This window comes from Nematostella vectensis, chromosome 13, assembly GCF_932526225.1.
Source record: "Nematostella vectensis chromosome 13, jaNemVect1.1, whole genome shotgun sequence".
NCBI classification, from domain to species: domain Eukaryota; kingdom Metazoa; phylum Cnidaria; class Anthozoa; order Actiniaria; family Edwardsiidae; genus Nematostella; species Nematostella vectensis.
Window position 1 is genome coordinate 13,015,984 of NC_064046.1, and position 15,287 is coordinate 13,031,270.

General features: G+C 43.3%; 2 protein-coding genes across 2 annotated transcripts; one reads left to right on the forward strand and one right to left on the reverse strand.

Moving 5' to 3' along the window:
• Positions 1–1,301: 1,301 nt before the first annotated feature.
• LOC5508038 (ras-related protein Rap-2b) lies at positions 1,302–4,330 on the forward strand. Its single transcript, XM_032376820.2, has one exon. The coding sequence runs from the start codon at positions 2,472–2,474 to the stop codon at positions 3,198–3,200; it is 729 nt and encodes a 242-aa protein (XP_032232711.2). The 5' UTR covers positions 1,302–2,471; the 3' UTR covers positions 3,201–4,330.
• A 3,618-nt stretch (positions 4,331–7,948) lies between these two features.
• On the reverse strand, positions 7,949–14,615 carry LOC5508040 (docking protein 2). The gene is made up of 4 exons (XM_032376798.2): positions 14,078–14,615; positions 11,407–11,719; positions 10,465–10,684; positions 7,949–9,831 (listed from the first exon to the last, which is right to left on the reverse strand). The coding sequence occupies exons 1-4, from the start codon at positions 14,171–14,173 to the stop codon at positions 9,504–9,506; spliced, it is 957 nt and encodes a 318-aa protein (XP_032232689.2). The 5' UTR covers positions 14,174–14,615; the 3' UTR covers positions 7,949–9,503.
• Positions 14,616–15,287: the final 672 nt, after the last annotated feature.

Below are 15,287 nucleotides of genomic sequence, written 5' to 3' on the forward strand. Positions count from 1 at the left end.
ACGGACCGACCCTTAGCTGAGAAATAACATATATATTTTTTTCCTCAATAGATTTTCCAACTTTGTTTACCTTACGGACTTATGGTTGCACGAGGCGAGCTTTCGCTTCTGAATGTTCGTGAAGATTAGAAGATTTTGTTCGCTCATTATCATTCAATAAACTCCATTTTGTATTTCCACACAACGCTTTTAATCCTCCAGAAATACAGAACCTCCAATGAAGACATTCTCTGAGTTTTGACCAAGAATTTTGTAAAATAATTTAGTCTAAATTGATACGTCATTCTTAACTCGAATTGATCGTAGAAATGTCTTCTTTCACTTTATCCTCCACAGAAGATAAATATATATTCACTAAAGACCTTTTCTTGAATGTGGATACGTTAAGCTGGTTATGCAGGTAAATTCCTAGAGTGATTTGTCGTTTATCTGTGTATGAAGAGACCATTTGCTGCCTTTTTTTTTATCCTTTTTTTAAACTTTCAGCAAACTTGAAATTGTCGCGCGCGTTGCAATGCGGGAAATTGTCAAAACACAGGGAGTTTGAAGCCGATTTTCCGTAAAGTCAATGATTCTAGATAAAATGACAAATAAAATGCCGTTTTAGTGTGAAGATCCATAACCTCTGGAGTAAAAATCCCGTTTTCGATGGTCATTTTACAAATCAACTCACTATTTCGAGCTTTGTAGGTGAGGCCGGTATCGCGAGGTCCGGATCGTAGGAAACCGGACCTCAAGAGAGCCAATCAGAGCGCGCGATTTGATGGGTACCGGACCCCGAAAAAAATAAAATAACTTATTATCTACATAACCCAATCACTCGAAAAAGCTATGACCAAAGCTATCGCACTTTCGCTTAGCCAACGCTTGTCAATCATAAGGTCTAGTGAAAGATATAAGACATCTACAGGAGGGTGGAGCACATATTCTTTTGCTTCATCATCATTTAAATCCTTGCGTAATTCCGCGATTATCTTAAACATCCTTGACTGCTGACACCCACACACAGGTCACGGCCATAGTGCTCAAATGCCGTTGAATGCCGTTGAAGGCGCGGAGCATTAGATGATGGGAAAAGGCTGGTCACCAAATCGTGCAGTCGTTATGATCTCTGTCACACAATGCGCTTGTTATAGAGCATCGCGTAAAGCGTCGTTATGATCTCTGTCACACAATGCGCTTGTTATAGAGCATCGCGTAAAGCGTCGTTATGATCTCTGTCACACAATTCGCTTGTGCTAGAGCATCGTAAAGCGTCGTTATGATCTCTGTCACACAATGAGCTTGTTATAAAGCATTGCGTGACAGAGGTTAGAAAAACTGCACGTGCATTGGAGACTAGGAGAATGGGGTGGTGGTGGTATGGTATGGGGAGTCGTTTTTCGTGCCTTCAAGACATTTCCTTTTTCTTAGTCGATTACCTGGGTGAATGTTTTGCGGGGTAGTCATGTCTCCGCCTTCCCCTAAAATATCTAATAAACCATCACCTGAGGTATTTATTGAATGTTGTTTCCAAACATTACCGTATGGCGCTCGTAATGTTTACCTTAGGGCAATATTGATGATAACAACCTTAGGGTAATATTGATGATAACAAAGCTGAACTACTTCTGTTGTTTCTAACAAACATGAGCACTAGTACTGATGTATTTTCAGTTTATTGCTTTTTAAAAAGCGATTGTTTAAAAAAAAACAATTTCTTTACCGCCTACATCATGATTTTTTTATTATTATTTATAATTGAACATTAGAAAAAACAAGGGAAATACTTTGAGATATACACGTTGGAAATAGAATTGATCAGTTGAAAGGCACGCTAACGTAACTAGCCCTTTCTTGTTACATGTAAGGTTTCTCTTTTCGAGACTTGCGGTTCCACGATTTTATGCTATGGCGCTGTACAACAGCTTAGAGCTAAAACAATATTCATCATACTTGCAGAATGGCGGAAATGGCGATGAAGCACTTAAAACAAACGAAGGAAAGAGAAAATCAACATAGGGTTTATTCTGCGGTTTTTTGGTATGATGGTAACTGCTGGAGGCGATTGGAGATCTGCAATCGGGAATCTCGCGACCAAACACTCTCCACCTTTGATATGTTTGTACAACTATTGAGTTACATTACATGATATTATTTCCTCCGACCTTATGAACCATCTTTGCCGTTCTTGTTTCTCTAGCATCTTATCCAAGCTGCTACCAATACGCGTTTTTGTCATTATTTAGCTGCTCTTTCAATCGCTTGTTGACAGGCGTAAACTGATAGCCTCTACACTGAGGTCATTCTCTTCGTCCCTACACAACAACTAACGAAACATTGATCGGCGTATAGCGCTTGTAGGGTTGATCGCCCTGCTGTAGAATAATGCGCTTTGTAGACCCAATTTTTATGGGTTTTTAAACGTTCTATGAAGTGTCCAGGCTTGGAGCACTACTTCTGGACTTACAGCAGTTACAAAAGTGGCATAAATGGCGAAGAAAATCCAGAAGATATCGCAACAGCGCGAGCTGCAAAGTTCGAGTCCGAAAGACTCTGAGACAAGTCTGCGGAGATTTACCATCGTGTTTTTCGGAGCTTCGGGTGTTGGAAAAACATCTCTTATTCTGCGATTTCTCGGTTATGCATTTAACGACAATTATAGTCCTACCATCGAGGATTTCTTCATTAAACACGTCTTCTTCAACAACGAGACTTATGAACTACAAATCATTGATACATCCGGGACGTATGAGTTTCCCGCTATGAGGAAGGTGGACATAGCAAAAGGGGACGCCTTTGTGCTTGTATACTCACAAGACCATCCCGAATCTTTTACGAAACTTAACCGCTATCGCAGTGAGATTCTAGAAGGCGGCAAGAACAGGCATCCGTGTATTGTGGTTTGCAACAAGAATGATCTCCCCTTAGCCACTCATCTAGGAGTTCTGACGGATCACCGAGGCCTTCGGATCAGCGCGCAGCATCTAGTCCAGACAGAATGGCAGAGTCTGTGGATAGACTGCTCTGCTAAAGAGAATTCTCAAGTTGAGGACATCTTTCTTAGATTAATGGACGAAATGAAACGCGCAAAACATAAGGTGGACACTCCTGGAATGTCACGAAAAATTAGCTCGCTGTTGACGATTAAAAAGAGGCCTTCTAGCAAGGCCTCGTTTAACACGATACAGATTGATTCGGCCGTCACGAAACATTTATGAAGGTTGCGGTCTGGCTCGCAACTCTTGTTTAGCTGACCCTTGTTAAGTTGAACAAACGAGACTCTGGCTCGCCACTCTTGTTGAGATAACCCTGGTTAAGGTGGACAAACTAAAGCCTGGTTCGCTTATAATGTTTAGCTGACCCTAGTTAAAACGGACAAGCAAGACTCTGGCTCGCTAATCCTGTTGAGCTGACCCTGGTTAAGGTGAACAAGCTAAAGCCTGGCTCGCCATTCTTGTTTAGCTGACCCTTGTTAAGTTGAACAAACGAGACTCTGGCTCGCCATTCTTGTTTAGCTGACCCTTGTTAAGTTGAACAAACGATACTCTGGCTCGCCATTCTTGTTTAGCTGACCCTTGTTAAGTTGAACAAACGAGACTCTGGCTCGCCATTCTTGTTTAGCTGACCCTTGTTAAGTTGAACAAACGATACTCTGGCTCGCCACTCTTGTTGAGCTGACCCTGGTTAAGGTGGACAAGCTAAAGCCTGGTTCGCTACTCTCGTTTAGCTGACCCTGGTGTAGACGGACAGACAAGACTCTGGCTCGCCATTCGCGTTCAGTCGACCTCTGGTGAACTTAGCGCTACTGACCTTCTGGCTGTTGTTATCATGATATAGAACCTCGCTAAGGTGGACAAACAGGCTTGCAAATATTATACAGTCGACCCCTTCCCAAGTGGACAAACTACCCGGCCATAATGTTTGCCCCGTAGAATATCCCCTTATTAAGGTGTATAAACAAGCTTGTATGTTCTTATTGTAAGTCGAGCCTTCCTAAAATGGACGGTCTCATAAAGTCCCCCCCCCCCCTCCCGCTACAAACAGATCAAACAGACTTGCTGACATTGCATGTTCGATCCATGCTTAATTGAACAAGCCTTTGCTATGAATTGCTTGAGTCTATGGACCCTTTATATATTGGACATATTGGACCAAAGTCAAATAACCCTATTCATTTCACCCTCAATAACTAGGGCAGTCTTCGATATACGCCGCACTAACCGAGATCTTTCTTGTGAGCAGAGACCTCGACGACACATAAACCTATTCGCGCGTTAGATTTTTTTCTCCAATTTCACATAATAAATTAATATTTATCAGAATACCAAAATAAACCCCATATTACAAACGCTTGAGTACCATGTGATGTTTTTTTATTTTCCATTGTCGCATCGTATTAAGATTGGGGATAAATTTGGCTCCCGGCAACCGTGCACTATGTGCACTCCCACTGACTTAACACATGTCGATGGGTTCCCTACTTCCCAAACCTTAATATCTTTAACAGGGAATCCATCGACGCCAGAAAGTGCATTGCGCGCATTCATGACAACGCTTTATCATACTCGTCCCCGCCTGTACATAGCCTCGCGTGACGAACTCTCGTCCCCGCCTGTACATAGACTCGCGTGACGAACTCTCGTCCCCGCCTGTACATAGACTCGCGTGACGAACTCTCGTCCCCGCCTGTACATAGACTCGCGTGACGAACTCTCGTCCCCGCCTGTACATAGACTCGCGTGACGAACTCTCGTCCCCGCCTGTACATAGACTCGCGTGACGAACTCTCGTCCCCGCCTGTACATAGACTCGCGTGACGAACTCTCGTCCCCGCCTGTACATAGACTCGCGTGACGAACTCTCGTCCCCGCCTGTACATAGACTCGCGTGACGAACTCTCGTCCCCGTCTGAACATAGACTCGCGTGACGAACTCTCGTATCGTCCCCGCCTGTACATAGACTCTCGTGACGAACTCTCGTCCCCGCCTGTACATAGCCTTGCGTGACAAACTCTCGTTCCCGCCTGTACATAGCCTTGCGTGACAAACTCTCGTCCCCGTCTGTACATAGCCTCGCGTGACGAACTCTCGTCCCCGCCTGTACATAGACTCGCGTGACGAACTCTCGTCCCCGCCTGTACATAGACTCGCATGACGAACTCTCGTCCCCGCCTGTACATAGACTCGCATGACGAACTCTTGTCCCCGCCTGTACATAGACTCGCGTGACGGACTCTCGTATCGTCACCGCCTGTACATAGACTCGCGTGACGAACTCTCGTCCCCGCCTGTACATAGACTCGCGTGACGAACTCTCGTCCCCGCCTGTACATAGACTCGCGTGACGAACTCTCGTATCGTCCCCGCCTGTACATAGACTCGCGTGACGAACTCTCGTCCCCGCCTGTACATAGCCTCGCGTGACGAACTCTCGTCCCCGCCTGTACATAGACTCGCGTGACGAACTCTCGTGTGCCCCGCCTGTACATAGACTCTCGTGACGAACTCTCGTCCCCGCCTGTACATAGACTTGCGTGACGAACTCTCGTCACCGCCTGTACATAGACTCGCGTGACAAACTCTCGTCCCCGCCTGTACATAGCCTTGCGTGACGAACTCTCGTCCCCGCCTGTACATAGACTCGCGTGACGAACTTTCGTCCCCGCCTGTACATAGACTCGCGTGACGAACTCTCGTCCCCGCCTGTACATAGACTCGCGTGACGAACTCTCGTCCCCGCCTGTACATAGCCTGTCGTGACGAATTCTCGTCCCCGCCTGTATATAGCCTTGCGTGACGAACTCTCGTCCCCGCTTGTACAAAGCCTTGCGTGACGAACTCTCGTCCCCGCCTGTAAATAGCCTTGCGTGACGAACTCTCGTGTGCCCCGCCTGTACATAGACTCGCGTGACGAACTCTCGTCCCCGCCTGTACATAGACTCGCGTGACGAACTCTCGTCCCCGTCTGAACATAGACTCGCGTGACGAACTCTCGTATCGTCCCCGCCTGTACATAGACTCGCGTGACGAACTCTCGTCCCCGCCTGTACATAGCCTTGCGTGACAAACTCTCGTTCCCGCCTGTACATAGCCTTGCGTGACAAACTCTTGTCCCCGCCTGTACATAGCCTCGCGTGACGAACTCTCGTCCCCGCCTGTACATAGACTCGCGTGACGAACTCTCGTCCCCGCCTGTACATAGACTCGCGTGACGAACTCTCGTCCCCGCCTGTACATAGACTCGCGTGACGAACTCTCGTCCCCGCCTGTACATAGACTCGCGTGACGAACTCTCGTCCCCGCCTGTACATAGACTCGCGTGACGAACTCTCGTCCCCGCCTGTACATAGACTCGCGTGACGAACTCTCGTCCCCGCCTGTACATAGACTCGCGTGACGAACTCTCGTCCCCGCCTGTACATAGACTCGCGTGACGAACTCTCGTCCCCGCCTGTACATAGACTCGCGTGACGAACTCTCGTCCCCGCCTGTACATAGACTCGCGTGACGAACTCTCGTCCCCGCCTGTACATAGACTCGCGTGACGAACTCTCGTCCCCGCCTGTACATAGACTCGCGTGACGAACTCTCGTCCCCGCCTGTACATAGCCTTGCGTGACAAACTCTCGTTCCCGCCTGTACATAGCCTTGCGTGACAAACTCTCGTCCCCGCCTGTACATAGCCTCGCGTGACGAACTCTCGTCCCCGCCTGTACATAGACTCGCGTGACGAACTCTCGTCCCCGCCTGTACATAGACTCGCGTGACGAACTCTCGTCCCCGCCTGTACATAGACTCGCGTGACGAACTCTCGCACGACGGTGGTGGGTTAGTATTAGGAGCGGCTTGGGGAGAAATAGTAGACGTATTATCGTTGTCGGGATTAGGGAGATTACGGCAAGAATATTTGTTATTGCGGCGGTTTTCTAAAAGCGATAGAGCCATGGAATCTTTGGTTTGCGACAGTAAAATATGTAAGCGTTGGTAGTACATGACCTTTCTAATAATGTTCTATGATGGAGGAGTTCCTGAGATAGTGCGGTGATCTTCCTATTACACTCTCTTGTCAGGAGTTTTAGGTGCTTGGGAGCGGCATTGCGTGAGATAAAATACCATTGAATGGGCTTGAGGTAGAAGGTTGTGAACTTTCTATAGAAGGTACTAGGTCACTAAGTTTTTCTATCCGAATACACACATGGAATTGATAGTCTTCTTAACTGCAAAGAACAAAGGGGTCAACCGGAGTCGAAGTCATCTCGTCAATTGAGCGGTATGGGGTCCGAGCGAGGCCCCTCCCCCCCCCCCCTGGAAACGCGTCTGTTGCCTGGTCAAGCAATATCTGCGTTGCCACATCACGAAATAACGTGGCCGAACAAACGAGGCCGGGAATAGAGACGCCCTCAGTAACTGCGTTGGTATTCCCCTGCCCAGACAGCCTAGCCAATGACGGACCAGACCCCCCCTTCCTTCATCTCAAAATTTACACCCACGTTCTTGGTTGGTGCTCTTAGCAAAGGGAAGCAAGGTTCTTCGATGACAAAAAAGGGGACAAAAACATGCCCAATTCCAGACCTTCTCAGTCGGTTTTCTGTGTTGGGGAGGCAAAAGTGTGACGTCACACTTCCCAGATCTCTAGCATCTCATGATTGACTTACGACCACAGGGAGCCCGGTAAGGCGGGACTGTGTTAGGGACGCGTGTGAGGTTGATGAGTTGCGAATAAATCTCACACATCTTACGGGCGCGGTTTTACTCGTGATTCCGGAATGAGAATGATTAGAATAGAAAAAGCGCGTTTCGTTTATCCCGCGTTCCCATTCGGGTATGGAATAAAGTCCATTCACCTATTCTGCTACCTGTAGCAGAATGACTCGAATGCCATTATAAACATTCCCTACCAACCATTCCTATTCCAGAATGATAGGAAAAAACGCGCCCTTAGTGTGACCTAAAATACACAAAAGCATTTTTGAACCCAACATCATTTATTTATAAAATAGGTTTTCACTATTGGATGCCGACCTTTTGAGTCAGCCCTAGATCTGAAGGAAGCTGTTTCTTAGTAAGACGCATGCGCAAATGAAAGCGGGCTACACGAGATAGCAAGGACATTAACACTTTACATTGGTGCAGTCTGCGCAGTAAGCGTTTCCAGTGTTTTAAGGGAAAACACCACCAACAACAGAAATTAGTTGTCGATCTTCTAGCGTGTTATTCCCACTGATTATATTATTCTCTGAGTTCTATCCCTGAAAACAAACTTAAACAGCCTCTGCCAGCCGCCATTTTGTCATGCTAGCAAAGTACCAAGTGTAAGAAATCATCCATTTCCATCGCATGACTTGGAAGGCTGTTGCGATGTTTTTGATTGAATTTGGCAAATGAAGTATAAAACTTGGCTTTTAGACAGTTATTTCGATATTTCATCCAATGATCTGTCTTCAAATATTAAAGAAAACAATAACAAATATATGGCTGACTAAGGCTCTATAACACACTTGATACACAGGCCAACTTTGTTGAATTAAGAATTATTCACGCTGCGTTCGCACATGCGTCATAAGTAAAAGTAAGCCGCTGAGCCTTCCTTTTTTCCGTCTTTCAATCTCACTTGTTGAAAGCGTATCTGATGCGCTAAGCCATTCTCTAAACGAGTAAAACAGCACCGCCCACACGGGTCAAACGTGTCTCTGATCGCTGCTTCCATTCCTAGGGCGGATTTTCTTTTGAACCGCTTGCTTTAGAACCAAGTTTCATTAACTTAAATACGAGATGACATCAGGTGACATTATCCCCGTTATCCTCGCACGCACAACGTTTGAACGCTTCGATCACGATATTGCAGCGATCCTCAGATTATGAAAATACAAGTTGTTTTGCCATTACTGCGTTTTCTATGTTTTTGCGACAATCATTGAAACATTCGACGAGCGCAATGTTGCCGTAACCTCCTCCGCAGGCGTCTCGAGTGATTGGGAAAAATGCTTTTTTGTATGTCGGGCTTCCTGTGGCGTGTAAAAGAAAGAGTGGGGGCCTGGTTAGAAGGAAAAATGGATTTTACCCTCTACCTAATTCCGGTTCAACTCACCACAGGAACCCCAATTCCTAAAAATACGGAAAAAATTACAAAGTCACTTGAGGTGCCTGCAAAAGCGGCTAATGTTGCTGTAAAAGTCAATCAATTGTCAAAACGCTCTGCTGACGATCGTATATATCGCTACGTTCACGCAACCATCACTCTATTTCACAAACACGGAACGACCACTCTATGTCGCAATCACCACAACGATCGTAAAGATCGCTACAATTACTCGACCATCACTATTCCACAAAGAACACAAGCTTAACGCAACGATCACTCTGTCGCAATAAACAGAACGCTCTCACAACGAACACAATTGTAATGGTCGCTACGTCTGCGCCAAAATTACTATTTCACAACGATCGCTACGTTTCCGTCACGATCGCTATTTCGTAGTGATCGCTACGTTTCCGTCACGATCGCTATTTCGTAATGATCGCTACGTTTTGGCTGATCCCGAGGTAGGTCCCGAGGATTGTCCCGCCACTGACTGTTGACTCGAGGGATGACTTGACTGGTGACTGGACGTACTAATCGACCGACCACGTGAGTCTGTCTCGTAGGATGACGTCATACTGTCATTTGTGTCGTTCCCGGATGAACGTGTACACGCTGCCGAGTCAACGGAGTGTCTCCTGTTCGTCGCCTCGTTCCCGTGTCTGTGTCTTAACATGTAAAGTCTATGCGTTTGGCATTTGATGGTTTCAAGTATCTCGCGGCCTTGTCGGGTCAGAAAGTGGTATTCACCTTCGCCTGTTTTGCAGCCCCTGCAAGGAGAGCGACAACAAAGAGTAAAACACTACGCTGAAGCATGAGCGGGCTTACACCGACAAACCGACAAACGCGTGACGAATTAATGTGAACGAGGGAGGGCAGGCTGAAAGGATGGGCACAAATGTTAGGGAGATAAGGGTGTGGTGAAAAGGATGGGGTCAAGGAATGGACAGCGTTACCCCTATTACTGTGGGTGTGGTGACAGGAGGGGGAAACGAAGGGAGAGTGATTCCCCTCTATGACATGTCCCGAAGGATGGGGCAAAGGAAGGGACAGTGATTCTCCACAAAATATAGGTGTAGCTGACAGGGAGGGGGTCAATGAAAGGATAGTGGTACCTGTCGTACCCGACAGGATTCGGCGAAGCGGGAATGATAGCCCTATGATTTGGGTGTGGCTGAGACAGGATGACCACAGAAAAGAGATATCGGAATTTATTTTTTTTTAGCGGGCAGGGTAACGAATCCTGCATTTTGATTGGCTAATAGAGCTGTCCGGAGATTCCTATATCTGCCCTATGCCCAAGAATCGATATTTCAATCAGTTATTTCAAGACCTCGCTCATGGTATTTGACAATACGGACCTCCCACCTGGCAAATAACCGCTATATACTGAATGCACTTACTTGGCGGCTTTGATAACCAACAGCTTGTCCATATCCTGAAGGTATGATAGCCGAACTAGACGAAAGGAAGGCAGGAATTCTAATTCCCATTCTAGTACTTTCTCACCACTCTTAATGTTATGAAGACATAAAAAGTTCTTCCGCACTGTAACAAGGTATTCTCCTACTAAATTAAGTCTCTCAGAATCATCTGTCCTTTCTATGGTAACTTCATATAGCCCTGTAAAAAAACAACAAGGATGGTAAATACATGAGATTTCAGTGGCGTAGCCAGGATTTTTAACAGGAGGGGGCCAAAAAGGCCCTTTCAAGGCATTTTCTCCTGTATCAAGATAATGCCTCATACATTTACTGTATTTTTGGCTACTAGAAGGGGGGGGGGGGGGGGGGGGGGCTCGGGCCCCCTTGGCCACCCAATGGCTACGCCCCTGGATTTTCTAGTGATCAGATCGTGGGTTTAATAAAAGAAGAATGCCCATTTTTAGCCAAAACATTCAGGACAATTTCCAATGTAAACTTAATGTAGCCCAATCTTTAAGATTTAGGTCAGCCATCGGAAAGAGACATCAATTCTAATAGAGATAATGTGAGCCCCTTAACTTTTTTTACTGTATTTTGGTCAACTAATTTTGCAACACTTCTCCCCATCGCAGTCATTATATCTCCTTTGGGAGAAACATAAACAAAACTGTGAACCTCTCTCTTTCTACAAGAGGGACGTTCTCTACTGTTCCTAAATACAGAAAATAGATCTTCTTCAGACATGTAGAGCAGGGCCATGATTACAAGAAAAAGCCTTCCATCGAGTTAAAATTTATTTCAAAATGTTTTCCAACACAGTTACAAACAAATAAAAGAAGCGCTCTCTACAACCTAAAACATATGTACTAGCAAAGGCCAAGGATGGATAAGCGGGAGTTCACTACAATTATTTGCACTTACCAAAGATATCCCCTCCTTGAACCAAAGGCATCATTTTGGGTTCAGGCAAAACAAGTTCTTTCATGAGTCGAATCCATTCATAAGTTTCAAGTTCATTTTCACCCGACAAAAATATCTTTGTTTCTATAGCAGCAATTAGAAAGCATTGTGTGTGCGTCCTTGAGTGTGCACAGTGAATCCCCGTAACTTTATCCAGTGGAATAACAGTTCTGTGTTTGCCTTCAATACAAGCCTTTTCACTGTGATAATATTCCAGTCTTGTGTTACCCCGCTTTGATTTTCTTCTAAGGACAAACCACTTTCTTTTCCATACCTAGGAACCACAACAAGGAATTGATATTCAAAGCATATAAAAGGGGGGTGGGGTGGGATTCATCAGGGCTTATATCCCCTTTACACTGCAAGACATTATTGGAACAACATAGACTTAATACTCTGTTATTGATGCAAAGATGCTAAAATTTGTATCAAGGAAATTTAAATTCCAAATTCTATTTAGTGCAAAAAAGTACTATTCACAAACAATTCTTCCGGACACAACACAAGGTATTTACATATACTTTAAACTTATCAGCACTTATTCATTGATTTTTGAAGTCCTTAGTAATCAATACATAGCTTGGTGTCATTTTATGCAAGCTTTCCAAAGGGTAGTTACTTTAAAGCCAGAGAACCATAAAACTAGGGGGAATTGAAACCATTTGAAAATAACTCAAGCCTAAATAGTGCACCAAAGTAAGTAAATAATGTTCTAATATTCACATATGGCTAGAAACTTCACATATTGACAAACTTAGAAAATTATAGGGAAATGGACTGTTCCATGGCAGAGTTCTAACATTAGAGTTGTGAACCAGCTGCTTCATTTTTTTTTCTTTTTTAAGGTTTTTAATTGATCGGTAGCTGCCACCTGCAAAGACACATGGAAGACTGCTCACTCTGATGTGTCCAAAAACAAAATTATCTAATGGGTTTTAGCATAGCTAAAAGGCATTTTTGACAGACTGTGTATAAAAATGAATTCTTCTGGTTATATTAGATCAATGTTATTCACGTTTAGTTTATCTCTTGTACTGTTCTTGGCTAGTTAATGGCAAGTATTGTATGGCATAAAAAAGAAGACCTACATATATGGAAATAGGAATTCAACAGAAACACACAATTTTAGATAGACTAGGCACATGATCAAAAATGCAACAAAGCAATTGAAGGGTGACATCTAAGGCAATTTTATAACCAGACAGAATAAAAAAAAAAATGAAATTAGATCAGTTAATTGATCCCACTACAGAAAAAGAGTTTATTTTTTTACAGAGAAAATGCTTGTGTAAAAGGGTATTTATTCATTAAATATTTCCAAAAAGCTGGTGGTCATTGAAAAACAAGGTAACAGAATTTAGGTCAACAATAACAACGAATGGACTGTTAGCAAACAATAAACATTGGAACCTATTGAACAGTATGCAAAAAATCACTTTGAAAATAGAAATAAGAATAATTTCACCTTACAAAGTAAAAGCAAAAAAATATTAAATTAAAATGCTGTGAAATTATGTCTTCAATAATATTGATTGCTTTTAAGACAAGCTCCCCTAGGGATAAACTGCTTAATTATTAAAACTATCATCAAAACATCAAAAATATTGCCCTGGATGGGTCTAGCAAAACAATTGGCTTAAGGAATTATTTCACAGTATCCTTGGTAAGGGAACTATATGGTTTTCGGAATTTTTCAAAGAGAAGGCCTTGTTGTCAACGCTATGAGGCCTTTTTTTTATCCATAACAAAACAACAACAGCAGAATTACTTATAACAATAGATGCAACTGGTCCAATAATTTTCTAACTGTGGTTGAAGATGTGTAATTCTGGGACGCAAACAATTTTTTTCCATATGGGAACAATGAAAAACAAGATAAAGAAATAAGAATTTTTCACGTTTTTGAATTCTTTTCATTTGAGACAGGAAATAAAAGTACTTTTATCAGAGCCTAAGATAAGAGTAAAACAATTGATTATTTGATGTTTTTTGAAAATATCTCAAAATGAAGTAGGAACGATTATATTAAATTATAAAAATAAAATCTAGGTAAGGATATTATTAAGGAACTTTATAGCTTCGATGTCGCCCCTATGTTTTCACACTCAATTATTTATCAGAAACAATGGCCTGGGGACATTAAAAACATCGCATGTAACGAGGGTTAAAAATAACATATCATGAAAGAGAAGTTAGAAGGTAACCTATACAATGCAGGGGAAAGAACAACGCATGTATCAGGATAGACATATTCAAGATTTCGATGGAATGAATGGAGAAAAACAACAATTTCATTTCATGTTTACTCAAAAACCACGCCACGATTTTCAAGATCAACAACAATTACCACTCCTTCCTATAAAAAAAGTGCAGGGGGAAATCACGAGATATTCTCACGCGAAAATAGACCCAGTTAATCAGCCCAAATTTTGATGATTCAAACTTGACAAACGTACTTAAGCTGTGAGTTATTCTAGAAAATATGAGCGGAATTTCATGTGCAAGCTTAGTAAACAATTTTTGTTTGTCACACACGGGCTAGCTACGTGAATGGAATAAATTATCTCTCACATTCAAACAGCAATTTTACGTAAGCGTTAAGCAATTGAGGAAAATAAAATAAGATACATACCTTGTGTGTGACTTTCCGCTGCTTTCTTGGTAGTTTCATCTCCAAATATCCGCATTTTACCAAGCCTTCGTAGCTAGCCATTCCAACCGTCTTCATGAATGAATCCCACACCGGCGCCCTGGCTCTGCTGCGGATGAAAACGACCTTCTCTGGCGCCGTAAAATTTAAATTGGACCTCTTAACTTTGTTGTAAATCACACCAAGTTTGCCCTCAATGTTTGTACCTAAAAAGCAGTCATAAATGGCCCGTAAGAAAGCTGGAATTTACTCCTGCTCGTAGACACAGTTTAGCCACGAGTGGAATCAGTCATAAATGTTTTGATTGCTTTTACGAGTAGTTCCAGGCCCACGCGGTAAACTTGGCAATAACATAATATGGAACATCAGAAATAAAAATAACGCTAATTCCAAAATCTATTTATGGCGATTAGCAATCCCGAACTTTAAAGAATAATCGTTTGATAAATTGCTTAATGGAATATTTTCCTGCTGCGCGTACTAATAATTTCTCAAAACAAAGCGTCGGTTTAGCGGAATATTCCTGATCATTATTATGTGTCTGTTTTGTCTTAATTTTGTACCGATCGTATTTCCTTTCATACATTAGGAAATATTTCCCTTTTAAATTCATTCAGGCGATGTCCTGAAAAAAAAAAAACAAACACCAAATTATTCGGCCACTTCCATAAAAGCTTTCCATCTAATTTTAAATATATCATATCTGTTCACATTCATTTAGTCACGCAACTATTTTGACGAGAGCTAACACTCCTTTAGCAAAGCTAGACGGCTTTGTTTGCCCCAAACGACAAGTCCTGACGCAAAAAGATTCACTGTTTGTCGTGTGCCTAAACAATTGGATGGTTTAGCTGTATCCATTTCCCCCAATTTCACAAGTGCTCCCCTAACAAGCGCCATGAGAGCTATGTGATTGGTGTTCCCAGGTTACTATAGACTTAAGGCGCGTTTTTTTCCTATCATTCTGGAATGGGAATGGTTGGTAACAGAATGTTCAGAATGGCATTCGAGTCATTTTGCTATAGGTAGCAGGATAAACGAACGCGCTTTTTTTATTCTAAACATTCTCATTCCGGAATCATACGAGTAAAAAAAACGCACCCTTAGATAAACGCAACTTTCTGTCTTGATGAATTCTGTAGTAAGTATCTTTTATAAGCGAGGTAAGCTGTGAGGTCTGCTCATTTAAATT

Excerpts from the sequence above, each read along its gene's own strand:
- LOC5508040 (XM_032376798.2), bottom strand. The coding sequence starts at position 14,173 with ATGAAGACGGTTGGAATGGCTAGCTACGAAGGCTTGGTAAAATGCGGA. Across the intron at positions 11,720-14,077 it reads AGCGGAAAGTCACACACAAG|GTATGGAAAAGAAAGTGGTT; the intron begins GTATGTATCTTA and ends TGTGGTTCCTAG. Across the intron at positions 10,685-11,406 it reads TCAAGGAGGGGATATCTTTG|GGCTATATGAAGTTACCATA; the intron begins GTAAGTGCAAAT and ends GTTTTTTTACAG.
- LOC5508038 (XM_032376820.2), top strand. The coding sequence starts at position 2,472 with ATGGCGAAGAAAATCCAGAAGATATCGCAACAGCGCGAGCTGCAAAGT.